The sequence below is a fragment of the Magallana gigas genome, chromosome 10 (genome assembly GCF_963853765.1).
Source record: "Magallana gigas chromosome 10, xbMagGiga1.1, whole genome shotgun sequence".
NCBI lineage: Eukaryota > Metazoa > Mollusca > Bivalvia > Ostreida > Ostreidae > Magallana > Magallana gigas.
Genome location: NC_088862.1, coordinates 21,356,203 through 21,375,682, shown reverse-complemented (window position 1 = coordinate 21,375,682; position 19,480 = coordinate 21,356,203). Strand labels below are relative to the sequence as shown.

The window sequence follows — 19,480 nt, the reverse complement described above, 5'->3', positions numbered from 1 at the left end:
TCTTATATTGATCGGGTTTGTGACATATATCGCCCAATCTTGTGACCTATTTCGCCCGATCTTGTGACCTATATTGCCCAAATTTCCACATGCGTACTGATTGATGATGTCTGATCTTGTTACTTTTAAATCAGCTTAAATCTTTTAACTAATATCAGCGAAATTTTACAATTTTGCTTGAGCTATATGACACATTTCCTGACCATGTCATGAGTATCGTTTGATTGTGTTATCGATATTGTACGACCATTTGTCTGATATCACGAGCTTTTGTCACCTATATATGTTGCTTGATCGTATCAACATTATCGTCTAGGTAAATTAAGTAATTAGTACACATCCACCTGTTATACCATCACCAATAATACCACGAAGACTAAGTCTAAATTACCTTTACCACCTGAATACATCACCTAACCAAGATCTGGCAATAACGTTACTATGTTGACATATTATGATATACAAAATCATTAATATATGATTGTTGTGTAACTGCCTTACAAGACTCTTTACCGCAGATGCATAAGAAGAGATACTACATGCATGCATGATATCCCAAAAGCGGTATTTTAATTGCATAATAAATTGCACGTGTATCATATTGTATGATATGGGTCTCATAGACGCATGCTCAAAAATTAGTTTTGCGGTTCTTCGTCAGCAATGGCGATGTCTTCATCACGCCTAATGGAAGTAATCGTTTTGAAAATCCAAGTAAAATTATGTAGTTAATTAGTGTGATGAAAATTATTAGTAAGTATAGAGAGTTGTTGTTTAATGCAAGGAATCATCGTTACATGCTTTACATTCTCATTTAAAAAAATATCAGATATTGATACTAAATATAATAATTTTAGGTTCCTCTTTCTGTTGGAAATTTATGAATCTATTTAAAGAAAAATATGAACTGGTGCTATATATACATTCATATTTGCGATGAAATGATTGATTGCACACTGACTGACATTAGAAATCAGTTTGAGGTAATTGGCAAACTTCGGTCAATTTAATGTAGAAAACCGGAATAACCCGAGTTTTGCCAAAACCAAATTTTAAGCTTACCCAACAGGAAGCAGAAGTTTCAGTAAAAATAATTCAGACTTGAATTATTTTAATTATCAATTTGTTGCAAGAGTCTGCATGTTTGTGTGCGTGTATGTGTTGGGGGGGGGGGGAGTCCAAGACATATTGTTATAAGAAAAAACCCGCATATTTCTAATTTTTCCGTTTTCATTTGACATTTGGCGTGAATGCTCTAAAATTTCTATATACCAAATTCTCTGTTACACAAAATTGTTCTTATTTTTTGCCACTTCAATTTACTTGCTTATTTCATTGCCGACAAACTTTTCTTTAGCGTCAATTCTGGGTCGATCATAAAAAAATATAGGCCGACAGATCCATTAAAATAAAGTGTTCTACATAAATTTTTTTCAAGCATTAACATTATGCATGTAGTATTTTTGAGATGCGATGAGAAATTCTATAAATTCTATTAAGTAGAAGGGGAAATAGGGGGAGGGGGTGTGGAATTTACATACGTTTTGCACACGAGCATACCATAAAAACATATTTTTTGGAGAATATCTACCGTCTTAAAGTGACAAATTTAATGGTTATCGTTTTTACACAACATTGCTTTTAGGACTTCGTAAAAAAATACTAGACACCATTAAAATTGTGACCATCTTAGAGAGCGCCCATTTTATCAAAACGAGACTGGGATGAAAGGCGTTTTAAAGGACCTTGCTTTGACCTTAACCTTCGACTTGAAGTTTTGCATTTGGCTGAGAACTTTAATTCAGGGTTCTTGCACACCTAATATTATACCTAAATACAGTCTATTAGTTCACTCGGAGCAAAAGTTAGTGGACAAATGGGAAAGTAATTATGGTTAAGAACTAGATTTTAATCAAAGTACTGAAGTACTGAAAGCCGGGCTCTTTTGGTGTGTCTTTATGCATATTGTGTAGTAAAGACTAAAAATCTCTCTCTCTCTCTCTCATGCTTTTAATGTCGGCAAAGCATTAGAGAGCGACCAAATTTTGTAAGCGGCTATAAACAAAAATATATCTGTCTAGTAGAAGTTAAAAAGTTCAACAGTTGCTGCCTGAATTTTAAAACAAGCATTATATATTCAATCCCCATTTCTTCATCGCGCAGCAAAGTAGTTCATGGAAATTCATGCGCATTGTATGGGTCCAAAATGCATAGTAATGTTTTAAAAACACGTTATTAATAAGAAAACTAAAAAAGATAGACAATTCATTCGAAATTTAAAAAAACAAAACAAAATGCCAACACTTTTGACAAAACGTGGCTCTTTGTGTAACTATTTGGTATAGCGGAAGCTTTACCTTGACGCTGTTTGGTTTTTTGTTTACTTGTGCTATTTATAGTAACATTGGCGATTTGCCTGCCTATAGCCAGGACTCTGCTTTCAGCAGAGCCCGGCTAAAAAAATTATCTAATACGACCTTCATTTGAACAAAAACGTGGTTCAAAGTTCATGCCAATCCTTAACTAAAAACCTCTTTATCAGAAGTTGAAGTCGGATGGGGTTATGAGGAGGAGAAACAATCTGGTCCGGACAAGACGTTTTTAACGAGGTACATGTACAAGACCTTGACCTTTGTTCAAAGTCATTGACCAAAAGCACTCTAAACGATAACACAAGTGTATGATTCGGACGAGGTTTTTTTTCCTGATACGACGTTAACCTTAGACCTTTGAATATTGATTCTTCAAGGTCTTGCATATCAGTTGACCAAATGGGCTCTTTCTGTAAAGTACAAGCCAAAACTGGACCAAGGCAGAGAAAGTATTATCTGAAGGATAACTATTTTTTGCCAGGACCCTAACCTTATATATACATGTATATACATGTACCTAAAAAAATTGGTTCAAGGTCACTGCATGCTGAGTATGACCACTCTTTGATTAAAGCATGAGCAAGAGATGAGATATAATCTGAACAAGGACTTCAAACATGAATCACATTGACTTTAACCTTGAACCAAGATCGAATATTATTTCAAGGTCTTTTAACACCCTTCGATACAAGACAATTTACGGGCACCTCAGATGTTATTTATGACAAGGGGGGGGGGGGGGGGGGGAGGAGGGGATTTCCGACACATTTTGTGCTATTGTACCGCTGCCCACCATATCCCCACCTCTTTTAAACCCAATTTATAGGAAGCAAATGCAAAGCTTCATATTTAATGTAACATTTAGGGGTTCTGTAAAAGAGGGAAAAAGAGAGAGATGAAGAGTTGCAAGAAAGAGAAATATAAAAGAAAATCGGCAATTTGAATAGGTTCATCATGCAACATTAATTTAAAATAGATGCGCCAAGCTATTCAAGGAAAAAGAGAAGGCATTTTTATTAAGTATTCCTGTACATTTTAATATTTTCTTCTAAATATGACAAACTTTAAGACATTCATTCAATACATATCAAGTTCGTGGAATAATTAAAGCATCAGGATCAATAAGAAATATGGCAGGCCACATACACAACAATTCACTTAAATATGTAAAGATTTCCTCACAACCAGTCCTGGATCAGATTTGACTGATATCTGGTCATAAGATGTAAAGTCTCATTTCTGAACGGTAGAAAGGTAATTGTAGCAACAATATATGGCGGTAAATACATGAAACTTGGTATATATAGACAACTTGACACTTAAATAAAATACATTCACAAGAAGTTTGCAAATACATGCAAAAAAGAAAAACATCATTCATAGCATAGAAATTCTGAGAATTAAAAAACAGAGTGCCACAAACTGCAATGAGAAATGATATACATATTCATGTACATACATACATACTGAACAATTGAGTTTCATCAAGATATGGATGAAGAAATTTTTCAGCCATACTTAAAATGAATATCTGCAGTGAAAATTGCATGGAAGTTTTACAATGTAATCTAAATCCCTACAGCATAACTATAAATTCCTTTTATCCTGAAACAAATGTAAATTTGAGTTTCAATATGATGAATTGGCACAGCCAAATAAGACCACAAAAAACATCATGCACTCAAAACACTCTTGAAAAAACAGCCAACCAAAAACCATCGCTCTGTGAATTATTCGCTCAATGTTTAGGCAAATTCACACTATATAAAACCTTTTTTCAATCATACAACATCACATTTTTAAACACTAACTCCATGTCTCAATCATTTTCAAATAAGCAAATGAACTTTCTTGGTTAAATTAATTTGGGCATTCACACAGCTGGAGTTCAAATTCTCAACAACTCTCGAAAAAAAAATGTGATAAACTTTCTTTGTTTCAATTGGTTACAATACTTGCTTCAATATGGCAAGTGAAATTGGGCGATTCATTATTATTCCTCACATTGTGATTGGACGGTTATGGATGCCAGATTTGCGTAGAAATGCCTGCCGAATCGTGAGTGACAGCTGAAAGCTTTGCAAAGTGGCAAAGGGTGTGACGTTTTTCTCTTTTTATTTTCATAATAGTTTTTTTTTTAAAAGAAAAATTTCAAGGTCAAATCTAAATTTCATTAGAAGCATGGAAACAGGATCAATGCCAACAAAATGTGATTAGAAAACTCATGAATCGTGTGATGGCCATACTTATTCATGATCTGGAAGAGTCATGCTTCCGTTACCTAAAAAAGTTAATAATATACAGTTTAAAAATAAATGAATTATGTTTACACAATGTTTATAATATTAATTTAATTATACCATTGGTACATATGTATAACATTGATTCTTTTTAGTTACTATAAAACAGTTCTAATTATGTCTTAATTTACACTAATTAATAAATTTGTACTATTATTATGCCTATTTCGGAATATTAAAAACTGAAATAATATTGGTTAGGGGGAATATTTTTCAACAGTTAATGATTTAATTGATATGGTAAATTATCACTAATATCAATTCTTATCTTAAATATTAAATATAATATAACTTTAATGCATTTAAAAACTTTGCCACAAGTATATGCTAAGCACCACTCATTTCTATAAAGGCTGAATTATAAAGCAGGGAATAGTTTAGAAATCTTAATTTAGAGCAGAAGGCAGAGTCTTTGTCTGCTTTCCAAACCAAAAGGAGGTTTCTAATTAATTGCAGCAGCAGTATGGTCATTAGATAAAAATAGTTGATCACTTCAACTGATATGGCAGTATGTGATTTGTTTAAATGAAATTCTCTATCTCTCTCATTCTCTCTCTCTCTCTCTCTCTCTCTCTCTCTCTCTCTCTCTCTCTCTCTCTCTCTCTCTCTCTCTCTCAGCATGATGATTCTGAATACAAAAGAAAATAAAAAATTCTAGCAAAAGTTTTGTCTGAAGCAAATGGGAATGACATCATGATTTTAATTATAAAATTAATTCATTTGAGCATATTAAAAAAATCTATAAATGATTAAAACAAACAAGAGTGGCAGTTTTAACTTACAACATTGATCAGATAGCGAACATGTATAGATTACATTAATATTAAAAAAAAATGTTAATCTTTATATAATCAAATCTTTAAAAAAATATGCTATGATATAATGTGAGTTGTATTTTCCAATTTACCAATCCTTAAATGAATACTGTGTACAGAGGCATGCTGAAGTCACTACTAACACTAATTATGATATAAGGTTTAAAAAGCAAATTGCCATGTGCAAATATTTAAATCTGAAACATACTCAGAACAGGTAGTAGCCATTTTGCCATTAAGCGCACGTCTCTGGGTCACTGCAATAGTTTAATCAGTAATAAGCTTATACATGCAAGTTAATGTGGTCAGATCATATTAATTAATACATGTATTCACAAACATCCATTTCTGGTATAAATGTCACCAATACATGACTGTATATAATACATACTTTATTAAAAAAAACACCTTGTATAGCCATTCTGAACAATTGTGTTAGTATAAAAGGGACAAAATCTACATTGGTAGTTGTCTACTTATCTGCATGAATTTCAGAAAGAATTTTCAATTTATCATTTATCAATATCAATTACACAATTTTCAATTTTTTTTTCGTAAAATATACGCCTGATTTGTTTTCAGCAAGTGCTTTTTTGATATATTTTCAAAATTATTATATTACGGTAATCAAATGAAAACTAAATGTAATGATTTTTGATAAGTTATTTTCAAAACTTTGAAAGCTTAGAAAACAGACCTATGCAGATCACTTTTGTTAAGTGCAAAAAAGGCCATGGAGAGTTCCCCTTCGTACAGCCCATACAAAATCCCAGAGCATTCTTCGACTATCAATTACGTGATCACGTGGTCACAACTACTTTTAGACATGTTGTTAAATAAAAATATAAGCAACATCGTAAACTACACGCTGCACATGCAATATTTTCGACAATCACAGTAGATAAGCCCAAAGAACGAAAATAAGTGAATAATGGTGAGGAAATAATAATAAGGTCAGGCTGACCTGTTTTCTGATCCTGTTTCCTCGGAGCTGTGCAGAGTCACCGTTTCTGTGATATAATAACGTAAAAAAGTGAGTGATTCGAAAAATTAAAGTATCTGTAATGATACACTACATAATAAATGCACTGAAGGTTCAAAATCAAAGTGAAAAAAATAGCCAAAAAAAAAAAATAATCTTTAATGTGTTTTTGAAATCAGGGTTAAAAAGGCAAAAATTACAGAATTTAAGAAGGTATGGGGCACTTCAATATAGTGACATACTTTCTTTCAAAGGAAAAAATTAAAAATATAATCTTTTACATTAATTTTTATCTATCTGCAATTTTATCTCTCATATCTGATCTGCAAGCTGAAGTCATGATTTTGAAAAAACTGCTAAAAATTTTTTAAAAACCCTAAATAAGAGTTTTTCAAATCCACATCTGAAAAATTCTTTAAATGTAATATGGTCAACAAATATATTGTTCAAGTTTAAACTTTCAAAATACTCATGGAAATATTTCTGATACCATTTACTTTGACTTTTTAATTGTGTGTCCCATACCACCTTAAAATATTGCAATTAGTGTCAAGTTTAAAGTCTTAGATAAGTATGAACTTTATAACTGTTTAGTTATGTACTATATATTTAGATATAAGATAATAAATAAAAATCATTATAAATAGCTTATGAGGGAGAAACAATTAAGTTAAACGTATAAAAACCTGTGGACATCTCTAGTGAAACACTGAAACAAAATCTACAGAAAGGATATATTTCATATACCATTAAATACAAAAATGAATTTCATTTTTTCAACAGTAAAATGAAACATGCATCACATGACCAATCATGTCACATGATCAGTCATGTGACCATCCAGTCACAATGTGTAAAGCACTACCACAACACAGAATATATACTATATGCATGCCTCTGTAACATTCTTTGTAGACAACCATACTTTTTGATATGAAAGCAGAAAAAATGGAATTTAAAAAATCCTATATAGGTCCCTATATTCCCATGACTATCTTTTTTTTTCAGGAATCATTCTTTTTCTTATCTTTGTTAACAACAGCATAGTCAGGGATATCGTCTGCTGCTGACGACTCCGACGATAATAGAGGTTCTTTGGCCGACGTTTTTCTAGATTTATCTACTTGGGCATAGTCCGGAATATCGTCTTTTTCAGCAGTCTTTTTGCTAGGACTATCTTGATTTTCTTCTTTAGGCATCAATTTAGTTGCCTCATCTGTATCCTCTATATCGTCGTAATCGAACCCCCCAGGTGCGGCAGCGGCTTTAACAGGAGGAGCCGCGCTTTCTTTGGGTAGCAGTTTAGATTCCTCGTTGCCTTCTTCATCTACTTCTGCGTAATCCATGCCGGTGGGTTTGACCTCGGGGGGAGCAACCACTGGTCCTGACCCTAAATCCCGCCCCGCCTTAACATCCAAATCATGCAATAGATCATCTAACCCACCCCAATCTGGTTCACCTTTGGTCTTGAATTCGGAATTCTCTTCATCCTCCAAGCTATCATTGAGCTGCTCTTTCTTTGACGGTGGTGGTGTATTTGAAAATGTAGACATTGGTGGTGATTTGTCCTGCTCGTTTTCTATTACTATTGCCGGAATGTCATTAGCTGCTTTTTCTAAATCATCAAATTCTTCCTTGTCTTTGGTGCTTTTAGCACCCGATTCTACCTTCTTCTCCTCCATCTGGACTTTGTATTTCCTTATAAAGAATCCTTTCTGCAAAAATTATTTATATTCACCATTAATTTTTTGCTATTTATAGCAGATTAAAATAAAGGATAATGCATTTGCATAGAAACAAATCTATATTTTAACTTGCAAAACCCTTATCTTTTGAACCAAAACTTTTATGAATGAAGAATTGCCAGTTTTAAATGAATTACACACTACCATGAAATCATTGTTACATTTCATGGCTTTCATGCAAAACATTTCTCAATATTATCATGCAGCTTTATGCATACTTTGATTAAAACTTTACCAGAAAAAATCTCTTTAAATTATCCTAATGAAATCCATATAAACTTTAAACATTTGAAATGGTTTTACTTTAAAACAAATGCATGAATTTTCACTTTTTGATATTTTAAGTTTAAAATTAAGTTGGATACAAAAATTTTAAAAAGTAAGTTACCCCAGAGCCTGATTTTACACTATAATACAAAGCCTTCATAACAGTACCTTCCACAGGATGACGATAACAACTGCTAAAATGATGATGGCTATGATGATAGGAACAATATAGGCCCACACTGGGACTTCCTCCTCCACGGGTGTACTGGGCAACATCCTCGTCATCACCTACAAGGCCATAGAACATTCATAAATCAAAGTGCTGAAAGTACTGAAAGAAACAAGTCATCAAAGTACTGAGAGTACTGTTAGATACCAGTCATTAATCATTGCACTGAAAGTAACTTGACAGAGACCAGTCATTAATCAAGGTACTGAAAGTACCCACAGAGACCAGTCATTAATCAAGGTACTGACAGTACTGACAGAGACCAGTCAATGACTGGCAGTCATTGATCAAACTGAAAGTACCAACAAGACACTAACCATTAATCAAAGAACTGAAAGAACTAACTGTGATATGATACGATGCACCTATTACAGAATTTGTTAAAGCAACATCAGACAAGTACAGTTTTTAATTATCAAACTGATTGTGACGTACTTCTAAATTTTCCAAACTAAATCCCTCAAATATTTTTTTTCATAATTTCAAAGCATATTACATGTACTAAGATTACAAAATTATTTAACACTAGAATAATCTGAATGTTAATTTGTTCAAAAGGTTGAATTTGTAATTCAGACAGATTTATCATTCACATTCAATTAATTATTGTTGAAGATAGAAATATGCACGTAGAGTACATGGGAATTTTTTTTTCTTGTATTAACTTTCATACCACTCAAATCTTGATCATTCATGCCTAATTATGCATCATAAAGAGATATTTTAATTCCTGGTCAAAAATCAGGGTAAGTGTAAAAGTCATTGAAAAACATATCTCATTATTTTAGTAACAGAAAATATTGAAGAGCATATCACTCAAATCTGACCTGAACAAGAAATACAGATCTTAATTTGCTCAATTGAGATTTTCATAAGAAATCTTATGTTATTCTTTGATACTTACGGAACAAGTACAATTCTATAAATAAGAGAGTCTTAACTGAATTTCAAAATATTTTTTTTAACATAAAAAAGAAATCAGAAATTGGTCAAAGATAAAAGAAGAAAATATGCTTAATTGTATAATGCATATTGTTTGACAAAGAAGTTACTGCATGAACATGCATTTTCATTATTTATAAAATAAGTATAAAAATTCATTTTTTTTTTCATATATCTTTTCATACTGATTTCAAATTTAATAAAACTATGTATAAAAAGTTTACTATATTTTGTCATATATTTTTTTCATACTGATATCAATTTTAATGTACCAATAGAAATCAATCAACATAAACAAACCTTTATATCTGTCTGTATAATAATTTCTTATTTCATACAGAGAAAATATTGTAATTAATAAGTGCATGTATATAAAAAGTGTTTGTTTTAAAAGGCTCATGTCAAAGCAACCCATTTTTAAGAGTAACATCTGACAACTAATATTACTGACCATTTCAATGTTATCAATTTCAACTAATGGCTTTATTTCATAAATAAATGCATATTTCTAACACATGACCTTGAGTGTATATTGTAAACTTATAATCATCACTTGCATTCTTTTGATATAAAAGGGATAAATAATATATCAACTATATCAAATTGTATAATAATTAGTATATGATATTTCAAATACAGCCTCTACTTACTCTATATGTAAAGTTCTATAATAATGAAATCTGCAGTCACCTTTATGAAACTCATTAGTACCAGAGATTGTGCAAATATTTACTATAAACAACCCCATGTGAATAGAATCACACTACAGATGCAAATTGTTCCTTTACAATCGTTTAAACAATACACCAAAAACCAAATGTTACACTTCTCAGGAAGATTTAAAAATTAAAGATTTACTACTAGCAACCTGATGCAAATGATAGGACACCATTGATGACCATTGGGTCATAAAGTCTCAAATATGAGAACTATTTGTTTTATATCAAGAAACTCACTTGACAGCTAATTCATAAGAAAAGTTTTTTCTATAGTTGCTTTTGAATTATTTTGTTGATGATTTTGGAACAGTGGTGCACACACATAATACAGTGAACATTATATGCTACTATGTCAGCCATTTGTATATTTCAGACCTTTTATTTCACTATAATACAAAATGATAATCCTCCTACATTAGCTTCAAATGGATCACAGTTAAGCAAAATTGTTACACTCAAGTCATGTAATTTTGCAAATCACAAGTTTGAAAAGATTAACCTGATGATAATATCAGATACATAAGGCTGGCGAGGCAACAAATTAACCAACAAATCTGCCTTAAACTTTTTAATTTAATATGATATTTTTGTCCTTAAACTACTAAAAAAGAAAAAAATCCAAATATTTTGGCTTTTTTTAACCATTTCCCTTTCACTTCATACAGTTCTCTTCATCTAAAGGAGGTAAATAAAGCCTAAAAATGGCCACAACCATCCAGCCCTCTAATTATCAATGGTCTTACACTTATTCCATCAGTATTAGACTCTATTGTGACCGTGCTCTTGTCGATGGGTTCCAGTGTGAATTTGGTTACTATGGGAACATCCTTCAAATTGCCACTTTCCTGGTCCTAGTAAGAAAAGGAAACTTTTTTAAATAAATTGCAATGAAATTAAAACTGTTACTATAATACACACTAGAGAGTACTTAAAAACTTTAAAATATATCATATTGTAAGACTTATACTTATCTAGAATGAAAAGGAAACTTTTAAATAAATTGCAATAAAATTAATTTTTTTTTTACTATTTTACATTAGAGAATACTGAAAAACTTTAAAATATATCATATTTTATAAGACTTATTCTTATCTAGAAGGAAAAGGAAACATTATTAAATATTAAATTGCAATGAAATTAAAACTGTTACTATTATACATTAGAGAATACTTAAAATCTTAGAAATATATTGTATTGTAAGACTTATACTTATCTTCATGATTGTTGTCAAATTTTTTAATCAATATGTTTTAATTATTATGTACATTAATTTCTATAAATATAGTTCCTTACTCACTCATCAATAAAATATTAACTTTTTTGATAAAAAAAATTGAAAAAGAAATCTTAATTTCCATTATTGGCATGCACACAACTTCAGCATTATCACACAATGTACCATAGCTGAAACAAAACTTGACAGAAATCATCCAATTTCTAAACATATAGCCTAAGGTAAAAAAAATACATCCGTATAGAAATAACCTCTTTGAGAGTAATAGCTGTCTCTTGAACATATGAGCAATGTTGCAATGTATGAAAATATTTACGCTTATAATTAATTGGAATTTGAAAATGATGTTAAAAATTCTAATGAAATACTTAATTTTTCTGGAAATTAAGATTTAAAATTATCAAAATAGTGTTTTTTTTCTGTATTTCGGCACTGACTGCACGGTACATTATATATTAATTATACACACTCACTGTAAAATCTATTACTGGTGTAATAGTGCATATAGTATAAACAAACTGTTGAAAATGCATAAATTAGGTACATAGTCATTGCTTATACAATGCAAGTAGCAGAAAATGAAAATGCATTCATATTAATATACATCATATACATAAATGTAGTTAATATATACAATCACATACACATAAAGAAATAAACCAGTTACTGTAGTAATATTAACACATGTGAAGCCCCTTTCACAATTGGCGCACGAGCTGAAGCGACAAAATATTTGCAAAAAAAATAAATATGGTTCTTGCGATATATCTTGCATCTATATGCGACTTTTGTACAATGAAAACGAATGTTGTAAGATAATGCGATAGGATCGCACGAAAGACTAGATGAGCGGACGATTGAACGTGCGCCAATGCACTTGGACGAGCGGCATTTGATTGTACAATTCAGAGGAGGTATATATACTGCCCATTTCTGCTTCCACAGACATAGCTGAATGCAAGAGAAGATATCACCCAAGAAGATGACAAAAATTACAGCAAAATCAAGGTCAATTGGGGCGGAATGGAGCCTAAAACTGATATGTTTATCCAGTGTACACTGTATAAGGGAACTATTCACCCTGTTTTATTTTCGCTCATTTCCCTCTTTTTGACAGATAGTGGATTAAGACTTGGCGAATTCCAATGTCTCACATTATCTCTCTTTTATCACAACATTGCTTGGGTGAATTCAAGAGGAGGCAAAACCGTCTGTAGAATCGAAAATATCACTGGCCAGGGTGAAAATAACCCTGTATCCAGTATATTATACTAAAGGCAAAGCATGAAAACTGAAACAGATAGATCTTGCAATGATGGTAAAATGTTGCAAATAATAGTAAAATGTTGCAAGATTACATGAGACATGTTGAGCAACAGTCTCATGGTCGCACAACACACACATAAAGAGCTGAGATTTATTTTACAATCTTTAAAAATCGTGCATCACTCTTGCGAGTACACAAAAAGTTGTAAAATGTTCGTGCGTTGCTTTGCAATAATTCAGATCGCATTCAGTCGTGTCTGAATAGTGTGCATGTTCACTATTTTGAGGAGACTTGATGCAACCACAGAAATGCATGCAACGAATGCAAGAGCTCATGCAACGTATGAGAATTTTTGTGCGAAGCCAACAAATTTAGTCAAAGTGTTGTAAAGCGCTCATGCGCCAATTGTGAAAGGGGCTTAAGTAAACGAATTTACTGATGCTAAAACTGAAATAAAATTTAATAAAGTGAATTGTTCATATTTCAATATTTATAATAAACTAGAACTGTCCTAATGGGACTAATACCCCCGCTAGGCTAATTTCAAATGGGACAAATAATTGAATTGAATAATAATTAAGGTTTGGAACATATACAAAAAAAAAAAAATTCTAGAATTGTAAAACAAAAAAAAAATAGTTAAAGAAAAATTAAAATCAAAATTGTCAGAATTTCACTGTAAATACATATCTATAACAGTAATACATTTACAAATGTATGTATTTGATGATATATTTTTTTAATTTAATTGATTTAAAGAAAAACCAACAAAATGACAATAACCCCTCCCTTTGCAGTGAATAGATATACCGGTAGCCAAGCAATGCTCTTCTGTTGATAAGACTTTCAATATCTTTCTAATAAGAGTCTTGACAGATGCAATTAGTTGTTTCAAATTTTCCTCACTTTCTCCTATGGCACAATTGAACTCCATATCAGAAAATTGATCCCTTAAACTCCCAAAACATTACCATAATTACCATACTATGTAAAAATATGTAAAAAAGAAAATTTAATATTGCAAACAATTTTAAAATTGCCAAAACACTACAATCATATCAGTAATTTTGAATTTCATTTAAATTAATGCCCAATAGGGTCACTTCATCAAACACATGCTCCATCTGAACCATGGCTCAGATAATGGCTCCCTTGGGACAAATGAATTCAGCCACACTTGTCTTTGATGTTCTCGTTAGCTCCTAAGAATTTATCATTGACAAACAAAAACTTTGCATTGTCAGTTGATAGAATACTTATAAAAAATAATTTTTTTTATTAATTAAGACATAAAGACAAAAAACTCCATCTGGATGTATTTATATAAATATATTTTAGAGTGTTTTCTATTAATTAATTAATAAAATCTGTAAGGATTACCTCCCTTACTTTTCAACATTAGTGTACAATATATAGAATAAGGAAAATGAAAACTGTCATAAAATCATCAAATCTTGTCTGATCTTAAAAAAAATTGCAGGTGCACATCTTCGGATGGTGTTCAACATATGTACAAATTTTCAAATTGTTCCATGCAGTAATAAAAAATTCTATATGGGGGACAAAGTTGCGTCTACAGACAGACGGACAGACGGACAGACGGACAGACAGACAGACGGACAGACGGACAGACGGACAGGGTGAAACCAATATACCCCCCTAAACTTCGTTTGCGGGGGTATAATAAAAACAACTTATTTTGATAATTTTCATTAAGCTGTACGCAAAGCTTCTTCTGCTGATCAGATAATCATTAATTGTAACAAACAGATTTCATATTTTAACCGATCATTACAGATTACATAAATCCAGTCAAATTAATTGAACAAATGTTTTAATTGCATAAAATAAATGGATTTTTCAACATCTAAAATGCAGGCACATTCTGTTTTTATGTCCTGACAAGTGAATTCAGACTCAGTGTATGAGCATTCAAAATGCTGATGGAACATACTTAAAAACGATATATTAAATAATGACTTTCCTTCAATTATCGTCAAATCAAAATTGAATATGCATTGTATCATAATTATATTGAGTTTTATATAATTATAAACATGTACATACTAAGTTATAGAAAAAGTAAAACAGATTTCCTTCTTTGGTGACAGCCTTACAGTTAATGTTATAACGCTGTCATTAACTTACACTGCTATTATTGCTTGGTGTTAGTAATGCCTGACTCTGTAGAGATATAACAACAAGCACTATATATACACACACTTGCAAAAGGTTGAAATTGGCTTCTTCAATATTCCATGAATGCGTAGTTGCCTACCTTTGTGGATTTTTTTCCTGAGTTTATCAAGTTTTAGACAGAGATTAATTTAGCTTATGGAGTCAACAAATTAACCATCAGAGTTACCAAAAATTATTTTCAGATATTGTTTGTGTAGCTATAAACTATTGTTTAGTAAAAAACAAATCCATATATTTCATTTTTTAAATAAGCGTATTTTCCTTTATCTTTACCGTAATGTCACGTGTATAACACACACTTTTTTTCAGCCAAAATTTGATCAAAAGTGGGGAGTGCGTGTTGTACATAGGACTAAAATTTTACCCCATTTTTTCAAGCCGTGACTGCCAATATGTCTCAAGTTCACAGGGTGTTTTAAATTGCATGAAGATTAGCAATTATTCTGATTTGATTAAAATTGATTACTTTGTGTCCAGTTATGCAGCTAAACATTATTGCTTTACATAGAGACTGCTTAATATTCCTCCATCATTTGTACGACTTGATAATGACGGTATACAACATACATAGGTTTCTTCACAAATGGCGGCCATCGATTTTCATCATCTGTGCTATGTTCCGATCACAAAATTAAAGAAATTTCGCATGAATTATAGAATTATCATGAAACATTGTTAGTTTTGGGGGGAAATAGCGGCCTTTGATTTCGCCATATTTCAGGTGCGTGTTATACATAGGATCTGTCATTTTTTCGCCATTTTTTGGTCAACTTTGGGGCTGCGTATTATACACGAAACATTACGGTAATATAGAGCTCTTCTTCTAATAGAGATTAATTTGGTCTTAAAATGGACACTTCCATCGAGCCCTTAATATAATAGACTTATTTTCCTTTGGTTGTGGCATGTTTGTGCTAAAAATACATGCAGAGAATATTATGTCTTTTGCACACATATTTTAAACGAGGTGAAAAGTTATTGGCGTGGTATGACACATTTCAAATGGCTCACAGAAAATTCAAAATTTATCGTATCCTATACAGTTAGTGATCCGATTATTAAAGACTGCATGCTTCTCACTGCATGTATCATAGATCCCAGGACAAAGGACCATTTTTTTAAAAAGGCTTTTATATTTCTGCAGATTTCTGGGGTCATAATTAAGTGTTGAAAATTCGTCCATTAATATTTTGATTGAAATTTAACCATGAACTTCATTGTAAGTTTTCTGAAAAAAAAAATCATTTAAGCAAAAGGGTCTGGTGGTAAGGTTTCAAAAATTCTAGTCCATAAAGAGGCAATAATCATGGATCATTTAAACTTGATGAAAATTTGCAAACAGAATATTAAATCTTTTAGTAGTTCATATTATCATAGTGTATTTTGTAGTAAGCATTTTGCAGATTGGACTAATAACAAAAAAATTGAGTGCCGAGTGAAAACAGGTACAGACCATTTTTACAACAGATAATTCTCTGAGTTATAATGATCTAAAATTATCAACTTGAGTATTGTATAAAATGCAAACATCAACACAATATGAAGTTTGTACATGTACAACACCAACAAAAATTTAGAAACAAAAATGTGAAAGAAAAATGATGTGCTACAAAACTACATGACATTTGTATCTCTTTCATCTCACCTTTTCTTTCTATCAAAGTGGGAAAAAAAACATGTCAATCTATTCAGAGAACATACTCAATTATAAGAACTCAAACGTTGAAATATTACAATACCTTCTCCGGCTACTAGAATATAGTTTAAAATGCCTTAAATTAAGTGCTAAAATACTTGAAAGGATTAACAACAATAAAACTATGCGAATTTATGTTAGATAAAAAAATCATGAAAAAGTTAAAAGTTTCTTTTTTAGTAAATCCCCAAAAGCCTTCTGTGTAAGCATATTTGCAAGGAAAAATTTGAATCAAGCAAAGCGGAGGATTGTAAATAATAAACCCTTCAAAGCGAATCGTAAGTTTTGAAGCGGCTTTTTATCAAAGGTGTACTTACGTTGATCACATTGTACAGATTGGCATCCACAGCGTATGATATATCGATGGATATGAAACTCTGGTACATGAATGTTCCTACTGAACAAGTAGCCGTTGAACAAATTCCGTCACTTAGGCAGTTCTGAAGAGTAAAGATCAAATAACCACCGATGTATTATACTGTTACCAGTATATATGCTCTAAATTAACATAGGCGCTAATTCATGTATAATTTCCAAAACTAAGTTTGATAGAAAAGCAGTAGATTTTCAAAATGAGTGTGACAATTAAGCAAGATATACCAGTAAAAAAATGTGGTAGACTTTCACATAAAGCAGTGGAGTTCACATGTATGAGAGAACACTTCTTATAGTTGGTAACAACAGTAAAAATAATTTTTTTGGGGTCAACAGTTAATAAATTCCCCTCCCCCCTAAAAAAAAATCAAAAAAAAAAGATATATCCCTAAGATTTTTAAACACAAAGTGAATTCACAAACTTTTAAATAATATACTCACAAATTTGCTTGCACTGCGAGAATTTCTACTTGAGTCTATGGAGAGACTAAAGGCTCGGAAAGTTGAGTTGGTCAAGCCTTCTGGAGTTAATTTCAAACCAGTACAGCTAATATTTGTCTCATCTGTAGCTGCTGACACATTCAAAACCTGCAAAAGACATTGACAAAATAGATACTCTCCTTTTGAAATAAAAACCCTTTATATATCTATGGTATTCAAGATACAGGTAAAGAGAAACCAAAGTTCAACTTAGCATCAGCTTTCAATTCTATATCATTAGTATTTGAGACTTTAGTGTTTAAGGATGTATTCTTGTCATCATTTTTTACCCCAAGTGGGCCTCCACATGTCGTAAAATTCAAACTGTACAATTTACAATAAAAATTTTTAAAAATATATAAATGAATCATATTTCACACAATAAACCATCATTAAATGTGTGAATGACAAAAGATATACTACCTTGCAGACTTACCATTTTTGTCGGTGTGACTTGCTGACTCTGTGGATAGGCAAAAGTAAACTTCAGTGGTTCCAGCAGGTTACTGGGTCCAGTGTTCACCATCTGGACATTGTGTACCACATCGATAGTGGGCTTATCTTTCTCCAATGGCTTTGTGATGTATACCTCTGGCGTGGCAACCCTACAACATGAAATATCACAATGTTAATTAACAGCTTATTTCGGCTTTCAGGATATCATTGAGATGATCTATGCCTGATGGTGAATTTTGATAGAGAATATAAGGATCATTATATTTTGATAAAAGTAATTTTTGAAGGGGATCACAATGCTTTTACCTTAACCTCTGACTTCAAGGTCATGTACAATGTAGTATGCAGCAAATATAGGGCCTTTACTATGACCTTCACTTTTTACCTACAAACTTTATACAATTTCACTTCACATCCTTAGAAGGGAAAGTATGGTCTGGACAATAACTTTGCACACGTCTGCTATGACCTTGACCTTTGTTAGAAAAACTTGGTGCAAGGTAACTGTATACCTTTCTTGTCAAAAAAAAAAACTTCCAATAAATGTCTTTTCAAAAATTTCTCTTTCTCATTTTTCTATCTACTTTTTCGAGTGGATGTGTGGAAGACAAAGGATTCACAGATTTCCAAAAGGTAACACGACAAGAAGGTTGAATAAGGATCATGATCCGAGACGAAGATGTACAAAATGAATATTCAGTACCAATAAGTCTGAACAAGGTAACTTAAGTACAAGTATAGAGTGAATTGCTGTATATACTTACATGTAGAAATTGTTTATCACTTTGGTCAACACATCAATGGACTTTGTGTAGACGTTGTTGGCTACATTGACGTCCTTACTGCCCGTCTTGACCTCTACTTTTAGTTCGAAACTGTCATTCAACGGAGCCACTCTCCTCGCATCGAGGGTTAATTTGAATTTGATCGTCTCCCCTTGTAGGAACGTCTGTTTCTCTGTAGAGCATTTGACGGTACCGTTAACAGGCGAACAGCTGACAGATGACACCCTGTTGCCAGGGGTATTGACGTATGAGGAATATGTCATGTTTGGATGAAACGTAAACATGATTTCTGTGTTGTATGAGGGTTCACCGGTGGTAACGATAGTCACGTCTATGTCTAAATTCGCATTTGAGCCAGTGACAATATCGTTACTAGCACTGACTGTCAGACTGAGATCGGACTGACAGATGTTGTCCGAGCCGCATCCCGCCCTTGCCAATTCATACTGAAATTACAAAGAGAAAAAAAAATAATCTACTGCTGTAAATTGAGGATGAAAACAATTCCAACGACATATATTTACATTGCAAATATGCTTTCCTATATGAAGCTATATGATAGTGAAAAAGTTCAATTTTGGGTGTACTTTTTTTTTATGACATCACAATGATTATTG

The 19,480-nt window shown here is 32.0% G+C and overlaps 1 protein-coding gene across 23 annotated transcripts in view; it reads right to left on the bottom strand.

The window, feature by feature from the left end:
- Positions 1-19,480, bottom strand: part of LOC105320656 (integrin alpha-9) — a 46,748-nt gene that overhangs the window by 2,209 nt on the left and 25,059 nt on the right. For 5 of the 23 annotated variants that reach the window (XM_066072995.1, XM_066072994.1, XM_066072996.1 and 2 more), the window contains exons 16-23: positions 18,843-19,309; positions 18,059-18,227; positions 17,584-17,730; positions 17,085-17,207; positions 11,115-11,222; positions 9,615-9,629; positions 8,650-8,769; positions 5,220-8,184 (exon numbers count right to left, since the gene is read on the bottom strand). In XM_066072995.1, coding sequence (XP_065929067.1) covers positions 7,474-8,184; positions 8,650-8,769; positions 9,615-9,629; positions 11,115-11,222; positions 17,085-17,207; positions 17,584-17,730; positions 18,059-18,227; positions 18,843-19,309 — 1,860 coding nt within the window. In that variant the 3' untranslated portion in view covers positions 5,220-7,473. Of the gene's footprint in view, positions 1-3,382; positions 4,654-5,219; positions 8,185-8,649; positions 8,770-9,614; positions 9,630-11,114; positions 11,223-14,996; positions 15,057-17,084; positions 17,208-17,583; positions 17,731-18,058; positions 18,228-18,842; positions 19,310-19,480 lie in introns of those variants that run through there. The other 18 variants (XR_010709983.1, XM_066073001.1, XR_010709981.1 and 15 more) reach the window with 18 other exon arrangements.